At 35.4% G+C, this 20,314-nt stretch overlaps 2 protein-coding genes across 2 annotated transcripts; one reads left to right on the top strand and one right to left on the bottom strand.

Annotated features, from left to right (window-relative positions):
- The first annotated feature begins 205 nt into the window (after positions 1-205).
- On the top strand, positions 206-5,951 carry LOC130654822 (galactosylceramide sulfotransferase-like). Its single transcript, XM_057457459.1, has 2 exons — positions 206-3,831; positions 4,127-5,951. The coding sequence occupies exons 1-2, from the start codon at positions 3,644-3,646 to the stop codon at positions 5,217-5,219; spliced, it is 1,281 nt and encodes a 426-aa protein (XP_057313442.1). The 5' UTR covers positions 206-3,643; the 3' UTR covers positions 5,220-5,951.
- A 7,373-nt stretch (positions 5,952-13,324) lies between these two features.
- On the bottom strand, positions 13,325-19,769 carry LOC130654215 (uncharacterized). The gene is made up of 2 exons (XM_057456758.1): positions 19,499-19,769; positions 13,325-18,711 (listed from the first exon to the last, which is right to left on the bottom strand). Exons 1-2 carry the CDS (start codon positions 19,658-19,660, stop codon positions 14,368-14,370), a joined length of 4,506 nt encoding a protein of 1,501 aa, XP_057312741.1. The 5' UTR covers positions 19,661-19,769; the 3' UTR covers positions 13,325-14,367.
- Between the last annotated feature and the right edge of the window lie 545 nt (positions 19,770-20,314).

Genomic DNA, 20,314 nt, shown 5'->3' with positions numbered 1-20,314 from the left:
GCTTTTTCAATTTTGCAGCGAGTAAAATAATTTAATTGAGTCCCGGTCCTTCGTCAGCACATGGCGAGAGCGATGGGTTCTGATGTTTTTTTTCAACGCTTTACTTCGAACCAAGTTTTTATTTTTCACTCTAAAGCTATTTTTTATAGTTGCAAAATATCTTGAATAGAATTATTTAACAAAATAATATGGTAATCAGGTGCGGATCCAGGGTTAGTCAGATAAGTCGCGTGACTAAGTGTAAATTTGACGAAAAATGTTAGCCAAGCGAAGATGTCGACGATCAAGGCGTTGCAAACGGAGGGCGTTAAAAATTGTAATTTTTTTACGGCGAAAAGCCATGGTTCACAGCCCTCTCCAATTCGCCTATAGCGATGTTGACGTCAAAGTTGTGACGTCGCTACCATATAGACTGAGAGGGTTGCAAATTATAGCTTACAGATTTTGACTGATTCATTTTGACTAATCAGTCACTCAGTCAGTCAAAAATCAAATAGCTATGGCCCGCAACCCTCCCCATCTCACCTAAGGGGCCTGTGACGTCAAAATCGTGACGTAATTTTCACACTCTATGCGTAGTCCAACAATATGTGGCCCGCAGCCGGCGAAGGAAATTTAGGTTCCGTTTTGCGTGGTTACTGATAACCTGTTAGGCTATAGTTTTAACTCCCATCCGTCAGGATTAGTCAAAGACTCACGCCTTTTGGCTTGGATTCTTTCCGTACTATTATTGATTATGGCTGCAGCAGATATGTTGGCGCGGGTGCTTACTGATTTAAAGTGTGATAATTTTGAATCTGTTCGTAAAATGCAAAAAGAACTTTTAGAAAGTGTTTATTCTCGAGCATTTTTGTTGTGTGGGGATATTTATCCCTTGGTTGGTAAAAGTCTTCATCGGAATTCAGGTCCAGATATATACCTTCCATCTGAGGCGAGGTGTGAGGATAAAGGAATTATTGTTTTAAGGTGAGAAGTATGTTTTTTACTCTCCAACACACCTTGCATTTATCTAAAGGTTTTCAGTATATCTGCTACGAAAAGCTAGTTGGGGAGAGCTTTATACAACAGACTATTAAATTAAAACCAAATACAAAAAGATTTAATTAGCTAATAGCTAGGGCTAATACACCTTTACGATAATTCGGAAAAAATAACACTCCATCGCAGCTTATTTTGCAATCAGAGGAGGTAAACATTACACTTTTATAAGAGTTTATTAAGGAGAAAACACTATTTTTCGTGATAACTTTTCTTGCCACGTTTTGTTTTTAATGAAAAGTACACATAAGTTGTATCTTATTATTATTAACGTTTCCTAAAAATTTGAAAGAAATTGATACGACGGAAGTTAAAAAACTGGAGAAAACACGCTTTCGTCTCTAACAAACTCTCATAAAAACACGAGTTTTACCTCCTTTTTTTCGATATTGTAAAACGATGGAGAGCCGTAGGAACGCATGTACAATTGAATTGTCATAAAGGTGTATTGTTTTTGTAATATGAGCTTTGAACAGAATTTTCAGCATTGCGGAGGAATTCTTTCTCAATTAATATTTGTGTTGTTATTAGAAGCAAGAACTTGACATCTGGATAAGTAAGGTTGGTGATGAAAATAAACAACTCTTCGAATGACTATTAAGAAACAAGTTTGTTGAGTAAAAGGTCATGGTAAAATATATTATTTTTAGATCCAATCCATCAGGAGACTGTCTATACAGCTCAGCATCGTTGGTATAGGCATAGGTGATAATTCTCTTGTTGATGTTTTGAGAATCTTGACATCCATAGAACTTTTCTTGCATCCTTCCTTTTATTCCAATCATCCTTGTTTTCAATTTGCTTTTAAAAACCAAAAGGCAAATATTTTTATATCTGAGAAAAGTTTATTCAGATTTTCCCTTTCCCATATTGTTTGTGATATGACTCTTTCTCCTGAGGAGGCAGTTAAAGCAGAAGCAATCAACAACTGTACCCCCAAGACATGGTTTCCTTTTCTGTCAATACTTGCCTTGTCAACAGTAATAAAGAGAAAAATTAACACATTTTACCCACAATTCGGTTTGTTACAGTTTGTTACAACTTTCTTTACACAGTGTATATTGCCACACCCATCTATTTTACCTGATGAAGATCAGTTAAAAATTTTATTTTGTTATGAAGATATTGTTAAGTCTGGTGTAGACTTCAAGCCAAATCATTACGTTCCCCTTTTTCCAGGTTGCAACTTTCTTAACTGAAAGTTGCATTTTCCTATTTCAGCATGCAAAAAGCAGTAAAAAGCCCTTCTTAATTCTTCTTTCAAAGTTCAAACGAAACTTGAGTTTAGCCCTATGAATAAACAAATATATCTGAACAAATACATGGGTTGAGGTGTGTTTGTATCATATCACATGTATGTATATTTCATCTTCATTATCCTGATCTTTCCATATTCTTATTTTTTTTGTTATTATTGTGTTTTATTTTGCTGTCCATGGCTGGTGTGATCATTTGATTCACCTAGTCATGCTGATGAAGCCTGATATTGGCAGAAACAGCAGGAGTTTATAAATAATGAAATATATTCACAATTGTCTCACTTTATTGTAGTTAATCCCTGTTAATTTTAGTGGTTTTATCTATCTAAAATAAGACGTGTAAGACGGAGATTTGATTCTTATAAAAGATGTTCTTAGGAGATTTTGTTATAGCTTAGCGTTTCTTTTGGTCAATTTTATTAATAACTAGATAAATCGGAAGACAATTTTTCGGCGATTTTTGTACCCGCAAAGCTTAAAATTTAGCCCCCAGCTGCTAAATTCAAGACTCAGTCTTGACTAAGTCTTGAAAAAGTCTGGATCCGCCCCTGGTAATATGTGATTAGACAAAGAAATGGTACGCTATAGTTAATTTATTGTATTGGTAAGCCAGCTAGCATCAAGCACCATTACGATAGCTATCTAATCTTTAAGGAAACAAAACACTATACCAAAAACTATGAAACTATAAAATAAATTGTTTATCCAACGTCTTGTAGCTAAATGTTAGCTTAGCTACGAAATTTTCATAAGCAACTCAGTTGCTAAGAGTTTTAAACTGGGTGAAACATAAAAGTTGCTTAGATTTAAACCTTGGGTACGAGGTTGTCTATAATTATAAATTGGTTGATAAAGTAGGCCTAAGGATTGTTTTGAACTACAAATATTTGATCATTATATTGTTTTGAACAGAAACGAGATTTGAGAATACTGCTCAAGTGATCAAACGATCAATGTTTATACTTTAATATTTACCTGTATTGAATACCACATGATTTTTGCGTGAGATCAATTAAAAAAAAATGCTCAACTGATAAACACAAAACCTCACCTTAGCACAAATATAACAGCGGAAATAAAATGTCACTTCGGCATACTTTACAGTAGAATGGTGCAGTAAAAACTGTCTTTTTATAATTTATAGAGTAACGAATTTGTTTTATCAAGTAAATATTGAATTTCTTTATTTCAAATTTTATGCGAATTATGAGACGATAGTGAAAAAAGCATGTTTATACATCTGGGCAAATAATTTGCGTAAAGTGCGTAAAAAATACGAAGTTAACTGATGGAGAATAAGTTTCTTTAAAGACTTTGAGAGAGTTCACAATTATCTTGTCAGAAGAATGAGACAATTGCTTCCACGATTTCGATCCATGTGTTTTATAATCTGTCTCAATTGTCTTGTGGTACCCTTGACGTTGAGATACTGGACTTGTCAAATTATGCAGATCAAGAAAGTGGAAGAAAAAACAGAAAAATATCAATCAATAACCATCCAGTCGGATCGTTACATCAAGAAAATACCGAAAAGGTTTGTAGGAATTTGTCTACTATCAAACTAATAGTGTAGATAAACATAATTCCTGAAAACGAGGTTGTACTAGACTACCTCGTTTCCAGGGAGCTTTTCGATTGTGACAAACAACAGATAACGGTTTTTAAGCAAGACTCAAATTCGACTGCAAATCTCTTTTTCTATGCCAATATAATATTGACGGGATAGCTCTGTGGTCCCGTTGGGATACCAGCCGTTGAAAAGAATTAAAGACAAGGCTGAAAAAAGAATGGAAATGAAGTCATTTACTGCATCTTCATTCTTGTTATAGAAAATGCAATGCCAGACAACATGTGGTGTTTTTGAAAACACATAAAACAGGCGGTTCTACGATAACCAATATTTTAAACAGATATGGAGAGGCGAGGGATTTTAATTTTATATTGCCTCGAATAGGCGAAAATCGGCTCGATTGGCCATGGTTTTTTCAGAAGGACTCATTCTATCCTTTAAACGGAAGCGAGCCAAACATTTTATGCAATCATGCAAGATACAGTAAAGAAACTATGAAAGCAGTCATGCCGAACGATACGATATTCGTGACAATATTACGACATCCGATAACACAGTTCGAATCTAGTTTCTCATACATGACTCTCGATAAGATTTTGGGTATGGAAAACTCCACAAATCCGATTGAAGAATTTTTCAAAGATCCAGAAAGCGTATTGGTGAATTATGTCTTGACACAAGATCTTCGAATAAATAGTGATCGATTAAAACTGATACGAAACGGAATGTTCTACGACTTGGGATTGGAATCTAAGGACTTTGAGAATCGAGCAAAAATAAGCGAGGCAATTAGGCAAATTGACAGCGAGTTTGACCTCGTTATGATAACTGAATATTTTGACGAGTCACTTGTGCTTTTAAAACGAATACTTTGTTGGGAACTCGATGATTTGGTTTACTTTCGATTAAAGCAACGAACTAACGGTTGGATACGTAACTTATCGAGCCCCTTGAAACGAAAAATAACGCATTGGAGTAGTGCTGACATGGCGCTATACGAACATTTTAATAGAACGTTTTGGAAAGTGATAGAAAAGATGGGAAGTGATTTTTGGGAAGAAGTAAAAATATTGAAAGCAAAAACAAAAATAATGAAAAGTTTGTGTTTACGAAACGACAACACAGCATCGGCCGAATTGCTACAAACCGCTGAAACGAAACAGTTTAAACTGAGAAGCGACATTCCTCGAACGGCGCGGGAAATGTGCAAACGCATGACATGGGACGAGATAAAGTATTTGAAACACTTGCGTGAAATTCAAATTGAAAGAATAGAAAGTGCTAACAAGAAGAACGACAGAAACATTTTTGAATCTTTCTCGTGGATAGCTGAAAAATTTAAAACTATGTAAATAATCTTTTATACGCAGACTTTTGAAATCTTGTAAATATATAAGAACGCCCGTTTTCTTTTACAATACATTTTTTTATAACAGCCCATTGAATAAAAACATTTAGGTTCGTCAAAAGTCAAGAACGGTTTTAGAATCCCCAATCTTAACAAAAAGACAGAAGGAGGGAAGATTGTTAAAAGTAAAACTTTTGCTGACGACAAAGAAAGTTGTTATCTATAGGAGAATAAAAACGAGATCCACCTTTTTAGTCGTCATAGATATGGTTAGAACTCATGATGACGTCACGATTAAATAATTATGTAAGACCCGTTAGGATTTGCTGCATACATATTCCCGTCTTAGATTTTCACCCGTTGTACATAATCAGCGTGCGACTACATCGTGAGTATAGTACAAAAATTAATCTACGCGTAAGAGGGGCAAATTAGAATTGGGCACAATCATTCTTAATAGACAAAATGCGGTCAATAATAATAATATAGAAACTTCACCCATGGAAAAATACACTTTTTCTCCCGTCAGCAAATAAGTTAATCTACTGGCACAACCATTAGCCTTATTCATGTCGCGGGGGAATGGTGACGAGTAAGGTACTTGTCGGGAAAAAAATAAACATAATGGTAGTTGTGGAAAGACAGACAGAATAAGGCTATTTTTAAATAGAACTAGTTGTTATCCCGTAGAACAATCCACGGGAATTCGCCGTCATAATTATTTTGCGTACTGTTATTTCGCGAACATGTTATGAAATTATTCACCATCACCATCACCATCACCAGACCACCAAGCATTTTCTGACGAGCATGACAGCATGTTTGTTTATCTCATTTATAATCGGTACTTGATGTTTCTCTATCGCCTTCGCAATTCTTCTATCAAGCGATTGAAGCTTATTTTGCTGGCTGTTGGTAAGATTTAGGTTTGCAGTACAGCAGTAAAGAAGCGTTGGCAGCAGCATTCCGATGTAGATTTTAGTGAAGGCTTTGTTCGTTAAGTTGGATTTCAATGAGAGTAGTAAACAAAGCTTGGCAGACATTTTCTTGTAAAAACTTATAAAGTGATGGTTCATTGATAAAGTCTGGTCGAGAACAGTCCCAAGTTATCGATATTCGGTGCTTGCGTTAATTAGCTTTCTGTTGATTTCCAAGGCCAAGGTTGATCCGTTTTTATTCTCCGTTTTTATTATTTTTGCGAGTGCCGAATATCATCGATTCGGTTTTCCAGTCTTCAGATTTAATACAAGATCGTTTTCAATGAAGTACCTGTCTACGTTTTTCAATTCAGTGTTGCTGGCTTGTTTTTCGTCTAATGTATAACACGATATCGTCCGCAAAGCTTAGTACTTTAGAATGCTTCAAACAATTTTCTAAATCATTGAAGTAAAAAAATGGGGTAGGAGTTAGACCATTGACCATTTACTTCACAAATCTGGGCGCGGTTAAACAAGTAGTCCGCGAACTAGTTTAGTGACAAACCTTTGACTCCATAACTTCGCACATTTCGCGCATTTCAAATTCACGCATTTTTACGGCCTGTTTGGGGTTGAGAAAGAGGCTTCTCTTGTAAATAGCTATATTTGACATTTCCTACACTTTTAGTTAAAAATACATAAGAACAATTTCAGCAAAAAATAAGCGAACCAGCTACAAACTAAAAATGTAAATGGTTAAACATGAAGTAGAGTTTTCGAAATGAATTCCGAATTCACGTTGAGAACAAACAAAAAAATCACTTACAAAATCTTATTGTTCTCTTCTTCTTATAACAAAACTTGTTTTTGTTAATTTCTTTATAAAAGGCGCGAATTATTAAAACTTTTTAATGAAATAGACAACACAATATTAATTGTCCGTAACTGTGACCGCGCACGTACTTATAACAAAGAAACTGTATCGAGGGAACAATAATAGTTAACTAGCTAACATGACTTGTACTAATATTTTAAATTAAACGAAAGCTTTTGTAAAACAACGAAAAAGACAAAATAAATTATATAACGCCTTTCTTGTTTCCATATATTTTTTCGCGCACAAACACACAGAATAAGGCTATTTTATCAAACTAGTCGGTGGCCCGTGGAAAAATCCACGGGTTAGCCAGTTTTTTAATACCCCATTGCGAGCGTCTCACTACTTGTGGTACCATTTTGCGTGACAGACAGACACATACGGGTATTATAATATAGACTAGTCGTTAGCCCGTGAAAAAGTCCACTGGTTCGCGCAGCTAAGGCACCATTTTGCATGACAGACAGACAGACGTATACGGGTATTTTAATATAGATAGTCATTAGCCCGTGGAAAAATCCACGGGTTCGGCCGTCCTTTAAATTTACCCGTCGCAACAAAGTGGACAAAAATATATCGGATTTGGTATTGGTGCGCATTTTAAAAATTTCGTGATTCCGGTACGGGACGCGGCTCTCGCGGACAGACAGACGAAATACGGCTATTATTAAAGAGACTAGTCGTTAACCCGTGGAAATATCCACGGGGGTCGCCCGTCGCGTTCCCTCGTCCTTTAAATTTACCCGTCGCAACAAAGTGGATAAAAATATATCGCATTTGATATTCGTGCGCATTTTAAAAATTTCGTGTTTCCATTACGGGACGCCGCCTTCGCGGACACACAGACAGACGACGGCTATTATTAAAGAGACTAGCCGGGAAGCCCAGCGTCGAAACGCCGGGGTAAGCCACAAGTCAAAGTGTGACCCGGCGTTGAATACTCTGTGGAGCGCCTAATAAAAGCCGTATACTGTGTCACACGATCAGGTGAAGCGCTTTAGTACAGGTATAGAGTTTGTCGTAAATCAAGTGAAGCGCATACACCTTTGTAGTGTTAAGACTGTAACATGTTTTTCAAAAAATAACTTTCCCGCAACAAAAGCTAAAAAAATAGAGTTTACAAACCGTTGTTACTCTGTCATAGCTAAAACAATCGGGCAATATTATTTTATTTTGTGGAATAAGTTACAGTAAATATTAAGAAATTAATTGTGACATTGAACTCGGCGCTTAGTACGGCTAAACCGTGTTACACATGAATTAATAGCCATATAAAACCATTTTCCAAAAAAACTGTATCGCACGGTTTAAATAAAACTGAGAAAACGTTTTTCGGAAAATGTTTGCAGTGAAAGTTCAAAAAAATGTTACACTGAGCTGAACGCTTAGTACAGTTAAACGGTTTTGCACAGGCGCATAGGGATAATGCCATTTTAAAAATATTTTTCTTACAAACTGTGTTTAAATAAAAACACAAGAAGAAGTCCTTTGCTAAGACAGGGCTGAGCGTTTAGTCCAGGTAAACAGTGTTGCACATCCATACAGGCGTGATTCCCGAGAAAGTTTGAAAATTAATTGTCACAGTGGCCCCTTAGTACAGTTAAACCACGAGGCACATGCATCTAGGCGTAACAGCCTTTTCTAAAAAAACAGTCCGTTGTTAACACTGAGCTTAGCGCTTAGTACAGGTAAACTGTGTCGCACATGCCTATAAGCATAATAGCCTTTTCCAAAACACTTTAGTCTAAGTCAAAACACAGGAAATAGACCGTCGTTTAAAAACCGGATAGGCACATATAGCACAGGTACTCCGTGTCTAATTAATAAACATTCGACTTTTGCTAAAGTTTATATTACAGTAAAGTGATAGCTAAATACTTAATTGCATTTCGTATGAAAAAAGATTACTTAAAAATTCTGTTGCAGCGAACTGTATTTGGTTACTTTTACATTTTAGCTAAAGGTAGCTAACCCCAGTCACAACCAAAGCTAGCTAACATCTACGTTGGTAGCCAGAATCCTAAAATTAATTTTGTTTAAGATTTATATATGGCTAGCAAACGTGACAGTAAGAGACAAATAAAACTACTACAAAAATTCAGGTGGCTGAATAACTAGCTTAGCTAGCTAGCTAACTATAAATTATAGGTGAATAAACATGTAAGCAAATAGAAAAAATACCCGAAAAGTAGTTTTAAAAGAAACTGCAATCTTTTTAGAACACAAATAGAAGTATCGCAAAGCAAAAAAATAAAGCAAACTGTTAAGAAACTTTCCTTTCTCCAGCACTGAGTTGGTAAGATTTGCTTGCCAAATCTTGGACCGATGGGAACGTAAAAATCGTTGCAAAGGAATATAAAGAGCTTTAGTTTCTGATTGGTCATTTATATAAAACTCCGGTCCTGATTGGACCAGCGGGAACCCGTTTCTGTGCCAGCGGGGCCCGACGGGTTTTCGTCCCTGCGCTAGCGGGCTAGTATTTCGTGCGTGGTTAATACAAGTCGCTTTTGACGCATGAACAGACAGCTGGACGACGGCTATTATTAAAGAGATAGTCGGTAGCCCGTGGATCACGGGTTCGCCCGTCCTTTATTTATCGCATTTCCTGTTTCCGTAACACGACTTTATTCTCGCGCACAAACAGACAGACGGAATACGGCTATTATTAAAGAGATAGTCGTTGCCCGTGGAAAAATCCACGGGTTCACCCGTCCTTTATATTTACCCGTCGCAACAAAGCGGATAAAAATATATCGCATTTGATATTCGTGTTTCCGTAACATCGTTTTCTAACTCAGCGGGGGGTCCGCGCAGAGACAGACAGACGACGGCTATTATTATAGAGACTAGTCGTTACCCGTAAAAATATCCACGGGTTCGCCCGTCCTTTATATTTACCCGTCGCAACAAAGTGGATAAAAATATATCGCATTTGATATTCGTGTTTCCGTAGCATGATTTTTTAACCCAGCGGGGATTTGCGCAGTGGCAGACAGACGGAGTACGGCTATTATTAAAGAGACTAGTCGTTAACCCGTGGAACAATCCACCAGAATTGGCCGACGTAATTATTTCGCGCACCTGTTATGAAATTATTCTGCGGTAGTCATGATCCCTGGAAATATACAATTATAGGCACGGAAGCAGTGTAAACTACACATTTTTTAATTTTTTTATAGTATAGTTTATCGGAAGTATTGTTACGCCACTTTCTCGTAAAATTCATATATTTAACAATAATTAGCGCATTCTTACGACCTGATTGAGGTTAAGATAGAGGCTTCCCTTGCAAATAGCTTTTGAAAAACTAAATTTGACATTTTCTTACTTTTTTTTTCTCTTAAAAACATAATAAGTTTCAGCAAAAAAATAAGCACATCCAGCTTTATTGTTGTCATAATAAATGTAAATGGTTGAAGATGAAACAAAATTTACAAAATAAATTTCAAATTCATGTTTAGAAGAAACAAAAACTCACTTACAAAATCTTTCTAAATTTATAGTTCTCCTACCTTTGTTTTTGTTAATTTCATTTAAAAGGCAATTAAAACTTCTTTAATGAAATAGACAACGCAATGTTAATTGTCCACAACTTTTTTTGCCCGTGTAGTTATTTATAACAAAGAAACTGCATCGAAGGAACAATAAAAGTTAATTAACCATGAATTTTGCATAAAAACTTTTTAAAAATTTTTTTTTAAAATATCGCGCAATTTCGTGCGTGGTTAACAAGGTCGCTTTTGACGCACTAACAGACAGACGGGTTACGGCCATGTTAAAGAGATATAACTAGCCGGGGACTCGGTGTCGAAACGCTGGGTTAAGCCACAAGTGACTGTGTGACCCAGGGTTGAAAGCCCTGAACGATGAGGTGCTTAACGACCATGGACGTTTAGTACAGGTACGCAGTATGTCGTAAATCGAGTAAAGCGCACACAAAGTTATAGTGTTTCAGGTGTAATATTTTTTTCACAGCCGTGTGTGGAGTGAATACATCCGTCTACCCTATAGGCGTAATACTATTTTTAAAGAAAAAGTCGCTGCTTTGGTTTAAATAAAAACAGGAAGCAGCCCATCGTTACCCTGCCTAGCTAAAACAATCACTCAGTTAATTTATTTTGCGGAATAATTTTCGTGAAATTTGCAAAATTCAACGTCAGTTTAAATGAAAACACATTCTGAATAAAAAGACAATCCCAAGTGTAATGTTTAAGATTGATTGTTTGTTTTAAATATGAACATTTGTATGACTTTTTTTCAAACGAACTGAGCTTTTTTCTGTCTAAACAATGGGCCGTTACATGCAGTAAAAATTGTCATTAGCTAGCTATAGTAACTTAACTAATAACAGGATTTATTTTATTAAGGAATTATACATTTTCAGGCCATAAGAACATATTGAGAATAATGAGGATAGCATTTGTCAAAAAAGTTAAGAACATCGAGGCTGAAACGAGTGTGTTTTTCTTTTCTTCTTTCTATTCTTATATATCATAGAGAAGAATTTATATAAACTGTATGATTCAGTGTTGCTGTCGTTATAATAAACCTAAACTTAAAACCTAAACTTAAATCAATGCTTACATCTGTTATTTACGATCGTTTAAAATATATTCGATTCTTAAATTCAAAAACTCTGCATTGTTATCTTCTTTGATTTTATGCATGGTTTTCTTGATTACGAGTTTGAGTAAGTCAAACTGTTCTTTTTGTTCTTTTAAGATTTTGGATTGAAATACTTCGGTAGATATACAATATACCAAACGATTCAAATGTTTATATTTCTCTTTTATGTGTTGTCAACTAATAATTTTTTATATTTTGAGTATAACTCGGAAGAGTTTGCCGTATGCAATAGACTGAATAGCTGATTTCGTATGACTTAACGAAAAATGTTGGATTTTTTTTAATGTCTGGTATACATTTTTTCTCTGTATTATAGCCTTATGCTCGTTCCCGTCATTTTTACCGTTTTAGGTAACATTTTTTGCATATGCAATCCTCTCTTTAGATTGTACGATATAATAGCTAAAAATTTGCATTTTATTTTTATGGAAAACTGTAAATTCTTCAACGCCAAAAAAATAAAGAAAAAAGAAAAAAAAAACAAGTATATAGTTTTAGTGTACATTGTTTTTTTTACCATGTACAGGTTATGCTTATTATATAAAACAGATTGTAAAATTCGAACTGCTGTGTGTTTACGTGTCCGTTACATGGATTAAAAAAGAAATAAAGTGGATTCTTCCACGGGTAAATAGCTAATCCAGCATGGTTTATTTCTTTAAAATAAGGTGACCAAGCTCCCTCTCTTTTCCACGGGGCCTAAAATTTCATGTTTTTCAAAGATATTCTTCGCTGCATCCGCATCCCTTGAGCGCAGGAAGCCATTATGGAATTCGGCAAGCACGCGAAATTTTAAAAAAACCGGCGTATGCGCACACTATCTTTCCATCGACAGATGGCCGTGATACAGCTGTTGTGAGAAAGTTCTTTTTTGAATAATAATACCGATGTGGAACGTAAACCGAATACAGTGGAGACTTTGCGTATCTTTCACTCTCGAGATGTCGAAAACGAAGCTCACTGTAAAAACATTGAATAAGCACTTAAAGAAATAGAGAAAGAGCTTTCAATTAAAGATTTTATTAAATATGTGCCGTTTTGGAAGACAACTCTTCCAGCAAAAAGCAAAAATTAAAAGGGAGTAATTTTGATAAACTAGACATGTTTTGCTCCCGGTGGTTATTTTCAAAACTGATTCAAAACATTTCAATAGACGGCAACTTGCTAAAAGAGAAAGCTCGCTTGTATTATTAGTTCTTTAGGAGTTTGCTTTTGTAATTTTTTAAACCTGAATTTTTTAAAAACAAGAGCTTGAAACACTGCTATCTCGAATTTTTCTTGACGTTATCCCGCTATTTCGAAATTTTCGTTCTGCCCGCTACGAGTTTGTGATAGCGGGACTCCACTGAGCCTGTGAAGTGCTCCCCCGAATGCGCGGCACCGTTCGCCTGCACTTAAGCTTGCAATCCGGCCTCTAGGAGTGGGTCACCCAGTCTCTTTATTAATAGCCGTATTCCGTCTATCTGTCTGTCCGCGAAAGCCGCCCCTGTTAGGGAAACACGAAATGCGATATATCAAGGACGGGCGGCCCCGTGGATTTTTCCACGGGTTAACGACTAGTTTTTAATAATAGCGTTACCACAGCAGCATCGGGATTAAATAAGTGTTCGCCATATAGAGGTTAGGCCTTCATAACTTGCTCTGGGCCGCAGGGTGAAGTGAAATCGACTGCAGTATGTGCAGGAGGAGTATGTTGTAAATATGCTATCTTTTATTAAAAAACATGTCTTCCAAGGATTAATTCAATAATATGCAGAGTCATAAATGCTATTCAATGTATACAAGATTTAAATACCTAAAAAACCGTTAAAATTCATCCACTAAATAAATCCTATACCTTTGGTAAGATATTTTACCATCTTTAACAAACAAATGAATTATGACACAAAAGACGAAACAAGAAATGCAGACTGGAACAGGTGCACGAATGGAAAAAAAATCGCCGTCTTGTCCGACAAAATTTATAAAAACCGTCAATAAGCTGAAAATAATCCGCCAAAACTGAGAAAAATACGTTCGAAAGTTTTCCATGCCTGCACAGTGACAAATTTTGCGGATACTAAATTATAACACAACAGAAAAGACATCAAACATTTAATGTGGACATTTGGGCAACAAAAATTTTTCCGTATTTTGTACTACAGATCATAATACGTGTAACATAATTTTGGATTCAGCTACCGGCTGCAGATTGTCCGAGTTCTGTCAAGATAAATTAATAATTGTCTGAATAATCTATTAACTATAATACAATGGAAGTAAAATTAATAAATTAATTCAACCATTAAAAATTTAAAAATTAAAAAAAATCCAAAAACCTAATGCATTAAAAAATTAAAGTTTTTGTATAAAAAAATCCAAATAAGAAAGGTGAAAACAAAATCCTACACTACAATAAACAAATCACAACGTCTTTTAGTTTTACACTCTACGAGCATGTTTTTTTCCATTAGAATTTTTTATTGAAATCGAAAGAACTACAAAAATAAAAATTGTCTAACTGATGTAAAAAAAGGGCGAGACACATATTTTAACGTATATTGCGCGTTGATGGAATGAATTGACGCCAAAATTTACCAGAACAAACTTATAAATCATGTGACAAATTATACAGTTCTGCAAAAAGAAAATTGAGATTTGAGGAATTGTTCGTACAAATTCGCGGGTGTAAAAGCAATTATGAATGAAGCCAAAAAATTTAAAGTCACCTTATTGTATAAAATAAACTAAAATCAAACTTCTGATTGGTTCAAATGGAAAAGAGGTGGTTTATATGGTGGAGGTTGCACATAAGCGGGCGGTGGCTCCGCTGGTAGTCTTATAGATTCCTGAGATGAATAACTACTGTCACTGATACTTGAGACAGCGTCAACAACATCTTTCTCGTAGGGTCCAATATAAGATTTGGGTAGATTCTCAAACACCCGTTCTTGAACCGCCAACTTCTGCAATTCGATCTCATCGGGTAACAGGGCTGGTCTTCCTTTCTCATACCTTCGAACATCCTGTTTTCGATTTCTTCTCCAAAACAATAATACGATTATTAAAACAATCAGTAAAATAATTCCAAGAATAGTAATAGGGATTACGTAATACAAATAATTAAGTTTATTATCCTGAACAATAGGAACCGTCACAGGTGGCGACGCTGTTGCATTTTCGACACATACCCCTATATATTCCGACGAAACACCGATAAGCGGGAATTCCGGTAGCAAAAATTGTGAAAACCTCTCAGATGGAGTGTTGGTATGTGGCGTTTGTACTTGCTCCATAATCTGTCCGATACTTTCTCTCGCACATGTATTAACACCTAGACTTGTGTTACTCCAGCCCAAAATAGTCGAGCCTTCTTCTAGAGATGACACATATAAATCTTCAGATTCGTAAGTTCCGTAAAAGCGAGCAATGCGATTGATAATATCGACACGTAGATTTTTTTGCTTTAGAAAGGTGGTGAAATCTAACGACAGTGTTAAGAAAACAACAAAAGTCAAACTTTTCATTGGCTCTTTAATATATATGTTGAATGTATCAATAGCAATGTTTCCAGATTTATCAGCAGCCGAAACAGTGATGGTTACTCCATTACTTCCTTGCGCATCAAAGTCTTGTCGCAAAGGAATACCTGTAAAGGTCTGGGTATTAGCATTAAAAATCAACCAATTACTAGTTATTAAAAGGTCACCAATTGAAGTATTCGCTTTAAGACTAAGGTTACGGGTTCCTCCATCTTCGTAATCTTGAAAAACGGTATTTGGTATGCGCAGTTGAAATAACCGTCCACTAGATGCAAATTGATGACCAATAGGGTTTTTTACCTGCGGAGGAGAGTCCGGTTTAAATGTCGTAAACACTATAGTAGACGATTGAGTGTATGAATGAATTGTAGCTAAAGAGGACACGGCGATTCGTGATTTGTACTGACTAATTGAGCTTGCTTCTCTTGTTATCCTCGTTTGGTTGAGACTTGTTGTACACACAGTTACACAGGAAATTGGCTTCGTCGAGCTTGAATATTTCAAGGAGCTAATAAGATAGCTAGAGATCACATCGGTATGGCTTGGACTATAGATAGTTGACGTTTTATGCTTACTGAGTTGTGTCTTCAAAGAGCTTGTCAGAGCAGTCGAAGATTCTTTCGTCCTAGTTTTATAATTGGATTGACTTGTCGCGAGAATTGAATTCGTTTTAGGCTGTTGGCTAATTTGAGTTTTTTGGAACGGCGAAAGACTAATCATAGTAGTTACTTTTTCGAAGATACTTGAGTGAGGTGGGGTTTTAATATCAGATGGTCGCATCGTACTAATGGTCTTAGATGACTGAGATGCTGTTTGTGATTTTGTATGAATACTAGATGGAGTATACGGAACAGTAGATTTAGACATCGTTAGTAAAGACGATTTGCTTTCGAAAGCAGTTGACGATCGCACACTGTATATGTTATAACTCGATGTTGCTGGTAGGAACTTGGTAGATATAATAGACGATGTACCCATAGTACTGGTATCTACCGCACTTACCACAATGGAGCTGACGATGTCTGTTTTTTTCGAAGTAGTTGCCATAGAAGTTGCGCTGGTAAGTTCAAATAATGTTGTTTGAATATGTAAAAAGTTTGATGAGCTAATCAAACTAGCAGTTGGAGTAAACTTTGACTTAATCGATAACTTTGGCGTTGTATGCGACGAGGAAGTAAGATATCGAATTGTACTGCTTGTTGTATCTAAACCTTTATTGAGTGTTGAAGAAGGAATCTTTTTAGAAAAAAATGATGAACTTGTTACAGGCGAATTTAAAATCGTCGGAAATAGGAAGGTAAAAATCACACTTGATGATTTAGACATGATACTGGTGTATGAAAATGAAGTTGAAGACTCATAGTAAGCAGATGAAGATGTAACTGATGGTTTAACAGATTTGCTTGTGAATAGAATTGATGTACTTGATAACGGTGGTGTATTTGAATCAACTGACGATGTTGTTATATGCAGTGACGAAACGTGACTATCTTTTCGGTGAGTGCGTGAAAATACTGGACTGCTGAGAGTGCTGACCACTGCAGTTGCTGTTGGAGCAGTACTTGAATGTTTCAACATAGAGCTTACTGTTTTATATATTAAAGTCGAATGTTGTGAGCTTGGAAAAATTTTATTTGTAAAATGAATTCGAGTTGCTGTAACTGTTACTACCTCGTCGGTAGCTTTTGTAAAAGTCGAAGTATTGTCAATATTTTTGGTAGATTCCAAGACACTACCCATACCTGTTATCGAAGAAAGTTTTATTGTCAAGAAACTTGTTACAACATCTTTACTTGCCACATGAGATGTTGAAGTCAAGACAAGTGTTCTACTGACATTTGACACTGTTGTTTGGGTGGTGGGACTATGTTTAAGTAGTGTAGTAATGATTGCAGTTTTTGGTATTGATGTAATTCTGTTAAATTGTGATGTCGATAAAGGCAGGACTAGTGTTTTGCTGACATCTGACATTTTCCTTTGGATAGTGGAACTTTTTTTAGGTAGTGTGGTGATGATTACCGTTTGTGAGTTTAATGTTGGTATTGATGTATTTCTGCTAAATTTTGATGTCGATGAAGGCAGGACAAGTGTTTTGCTAACATTTGACACTTTTCTTTGGATGGCGGAACTGCTTTCGGGTAGTGTAGTGGTTATCACAGTTTGTGAGTCTAATTTCGGTATTGATGTAATTCTGGTAAATTTTGATGTTGATGAAGCCAGGACAAGTGTTTTGCTGACATTTGACAATTTTCTTTGAGTGGTTGGACTATTATTACGTTGCGTAGGAATGATCCCAGTTTGTGAGTTTAATGTTGGTATTGATGTAATTCTGTTAAATAGTAATGTTGATGAATGCAGGACAAGTGTTTTGCTGACATTTGACAATTTTCTTTGGATAGTGGAACTGCTTTCTGGTAGTGTAGTGATAATTACAGTTTGTGAGTTTAATGTTGGTGTTGATGTAATTCTGGTAAAATTTAATGTAGTTAGCAAAGTTGGACGTACACGAAAAGAACTCTTCGGTTTTTTAGAATCTAATGGTGCAAGTGACGATGAATTACTTTGTTGAATACTCTTTGAATATTTAATCAGCGGACTGGTAGTCAATTTGTTATATAAAGATGAAAATAATGCACTGGTTGGTTGAATAAAGACTGATATTGCTGAAGAGGAAAACGATTTCGATTTAACTCCATAGGAGCTGGTGTAGGGAATTTTTGAACTACTTTGTAAAAAAGACAACATTGATACTGGAATAGATAAACTCAACATCGTCACAGCTGACGTACCCAACACAGAGAAACTTCTTAGCACTGATACTGTTGAAGTCTCTTCCACAGGAGTTCCAACTATTGCACTAATTGATCCAAAAAACACTTCCACAGTTTCACGTTTTTTACGCATTAAGCCACTCGTCAAATGCCATTGCGACAACTTCATTTGCGTGGCATCTTCAAAATCACTGTGTAGGCTTCTACGGTAAAGCTTGTGTTGGTGTTCGGATGCAGTTGTACAACTAATTGGCCAGGAAAAGATATATCCGTAGTCTGAATCGCCTACATCCTCAATGGAATTAATAACATGCATTGACAGGGAAAACAGTTGCTTATAAAGAGCATGTGAGCTATTGTGTTGTAATATTTGCAGCAGGTCTGGCTCGGTGTTCAAATGTGAATTTAAACGCTTTCCTTTGTGGTGCAGGTCTCGATAGTCAACAAAACAAGCAGATTTGAATATTAAACTAAGTACGTAAACCTTCGGGGATGTCAAACAACCTAGATAATGATCTGAAAGTTTGTTTTTGTTTACCGCCATGTTATGGTGATTAATGTAAGATTCCAAGACATTGTATATACCATGAGAGAGTATACTGATCTTCACAAAGTATGTCTTGCATAGCTTTACAAAGCTTCCAAAATCATTCCCAAACAGCATAACTGTCAATTTAAAGGTACCGATTTTGTTTGGTATTCCTGAAAGTAGGTTTACATCTGTGAATTCATCTTGAAATATCCAAGCTGGAAGCTTCTCATTACCGGATGCAAAATCAATGACCTATTACAAATGGAAATAAAATAGAAGGTATTAATTTAAGTGATTTATAAGGTAGAATATTGCTAATTAAACATAGGTCATAAGAACATATTTAGTTGTTTTATTTTTATGGTATTGACTTCATTGACATGCATATGTTGAAGCAGACTTTTGGAATGAGAAAGCAAAGGTTTTCTACAATCTGCACAAAATTATTTTGTTAAATCTCTAAAGCATAACGTGTATTAGTTTTAAAAGCAAAGACAATAGTTTTCTATGCACCAAAAATTGGATATCCATATGTTATGCCAAATCCATATTGGATATTAACTAGCATACCATAATTGTTTTAACGCTAGGCAAAAACATACTGTTATTTGTGTAATTTGCTCAATTTCACAACAATACTCTGTGATAATATATATGATGTGTATAATACTTAACTTGTCTTTAACTTAACATGTACTTAACAGATTTTACTACGGCTGAGCATGTAACTACAGTTCTGTTAGTATTTTGCACAGTTGTAAAGTAATATTAAAACAATCGCTTGTCATTAATTTTATTTCCAGATCTTGTTTTAAGTTTAGCCAGATATTCTAGGCTTTTCCAGGCACAATTAATATATTCAGGTTTTTAAGGTTTTCCAGGATCAGTGGCAACCCTGAATGTGCTTGAAAAAGAACATGGAATGAGAACAAGAGCTAGGAATAGTAATAAGAAGGCATAGGAACGCTGATACCAGTAATAGTATGTTACATTCTTGAGATAGAAAAAAAACAAAACATATAGTAAACAAATATGCCACCTTGATTACCGAAACTTTACACACGCCATCATATTTTGTGATCAAATCATATTTAAACAGATGTCCAAGGTAACCATATACATGATATGTTGGCATATGTTGTTGTGAAAACTTGATAAAAAGTAAAATCACAACTGCATATGATAGAAAAAGACTTGCCATGAATATTCAAAATATTTGAAAGTGGCAAAACAAATGACCAGCTGTCCCAGTCTTGTAATAAATCTACATTTTAATGCAAAAATTTCTAATCTAAATGATAAAGAAATTTATATTTATATCACAACATAATTACCAAGCATTATAAGTTCAGATTTTAAAACAAACTGAACATTTTTGACATTTTTAAAAAAACTAGATGGTCCTGAATTTGCCTTGAGTCTGGGATCTACTTGTACATATTTCACTAGTACCAACATTTTGTAAAAATATTTTTTCTGTATGTATAGGAAAACAAAATGTGTGTCACATGTATGTGAGTTGACATACCCGCATGCCATGAATTATGAAATATGGATGGTAATATGCTAGATAGAAAATGGTTAATTCTTCAACATACCACTATTGTTTGTGAAATATATATGTTTTGACGTGGAGTAACGCAAAATACCTTTACTTCTTATTATAAGGTTTTTATCTACATAAAGTATATTATAGAAATACATATAACACAACAATCTCTCCAGCTATAACTATTGAGCTATAGTTACATCAAAATCATGGATATAATGGATGCAACACAGAATATATAATAGATAAGCAAACAAACCCAACAACTCAGAGTAACAGAGTCACAAAGGTAAAAAAAACATGGCC

The sequence above is a fragment of the Hydractinia symbiolongicarpus genome, chromosome 8, assembly GCF_029227915.1.
Source record: "Hydractinia symbiolongicarpus strain clone_291-10 chromosome 8, HSymV2.1, whole genome shotgun sequence".
Lineage (NCBI taxonomy): Eukaryota > Metazoa > Cnidaria > Hydrozoa > Anthoathecata > Hydractiniidae > Hydractinia > Hydractinia symbiolongicarpus.
The sequence above is the reverse complement of the archived record's forward strand: the minus strand, read 5'-3'. Positions and strand labels throughout refer to the sequence as shown.

Bases quoted from the DNA above. Each gene is read 5' to 3' on its own strand.
- LOC130654215 (XM_057456758.1), bottom strand. From the start codon at position 19,660: ATGGCAAGTCTTTTTCTATCATATGCAGTTGTGATTTTACTTTTTATC. The intron at 18,712-19,498 runs GTGGCATATTTG...CATTTGTAATAG, and splicing joins GTAAAGTTTCGGTAATCAAG to GTCATTGATTTTGCATCCGG.
- LOC130654822 (XM_057457459.1), top strand. From the start codon at position 3,644: ATGAGACAATTGCTTCCACGATTTCGATCCATGTGTTTTATAATCTGT. The intron at 3,832-4,126 runs GTTTGTAGGAAT...TTCTTGTTATAG, and splicing joins ATCAAGAAAATACCGAAAAG to AAAATGCAATGCCAGACAAC.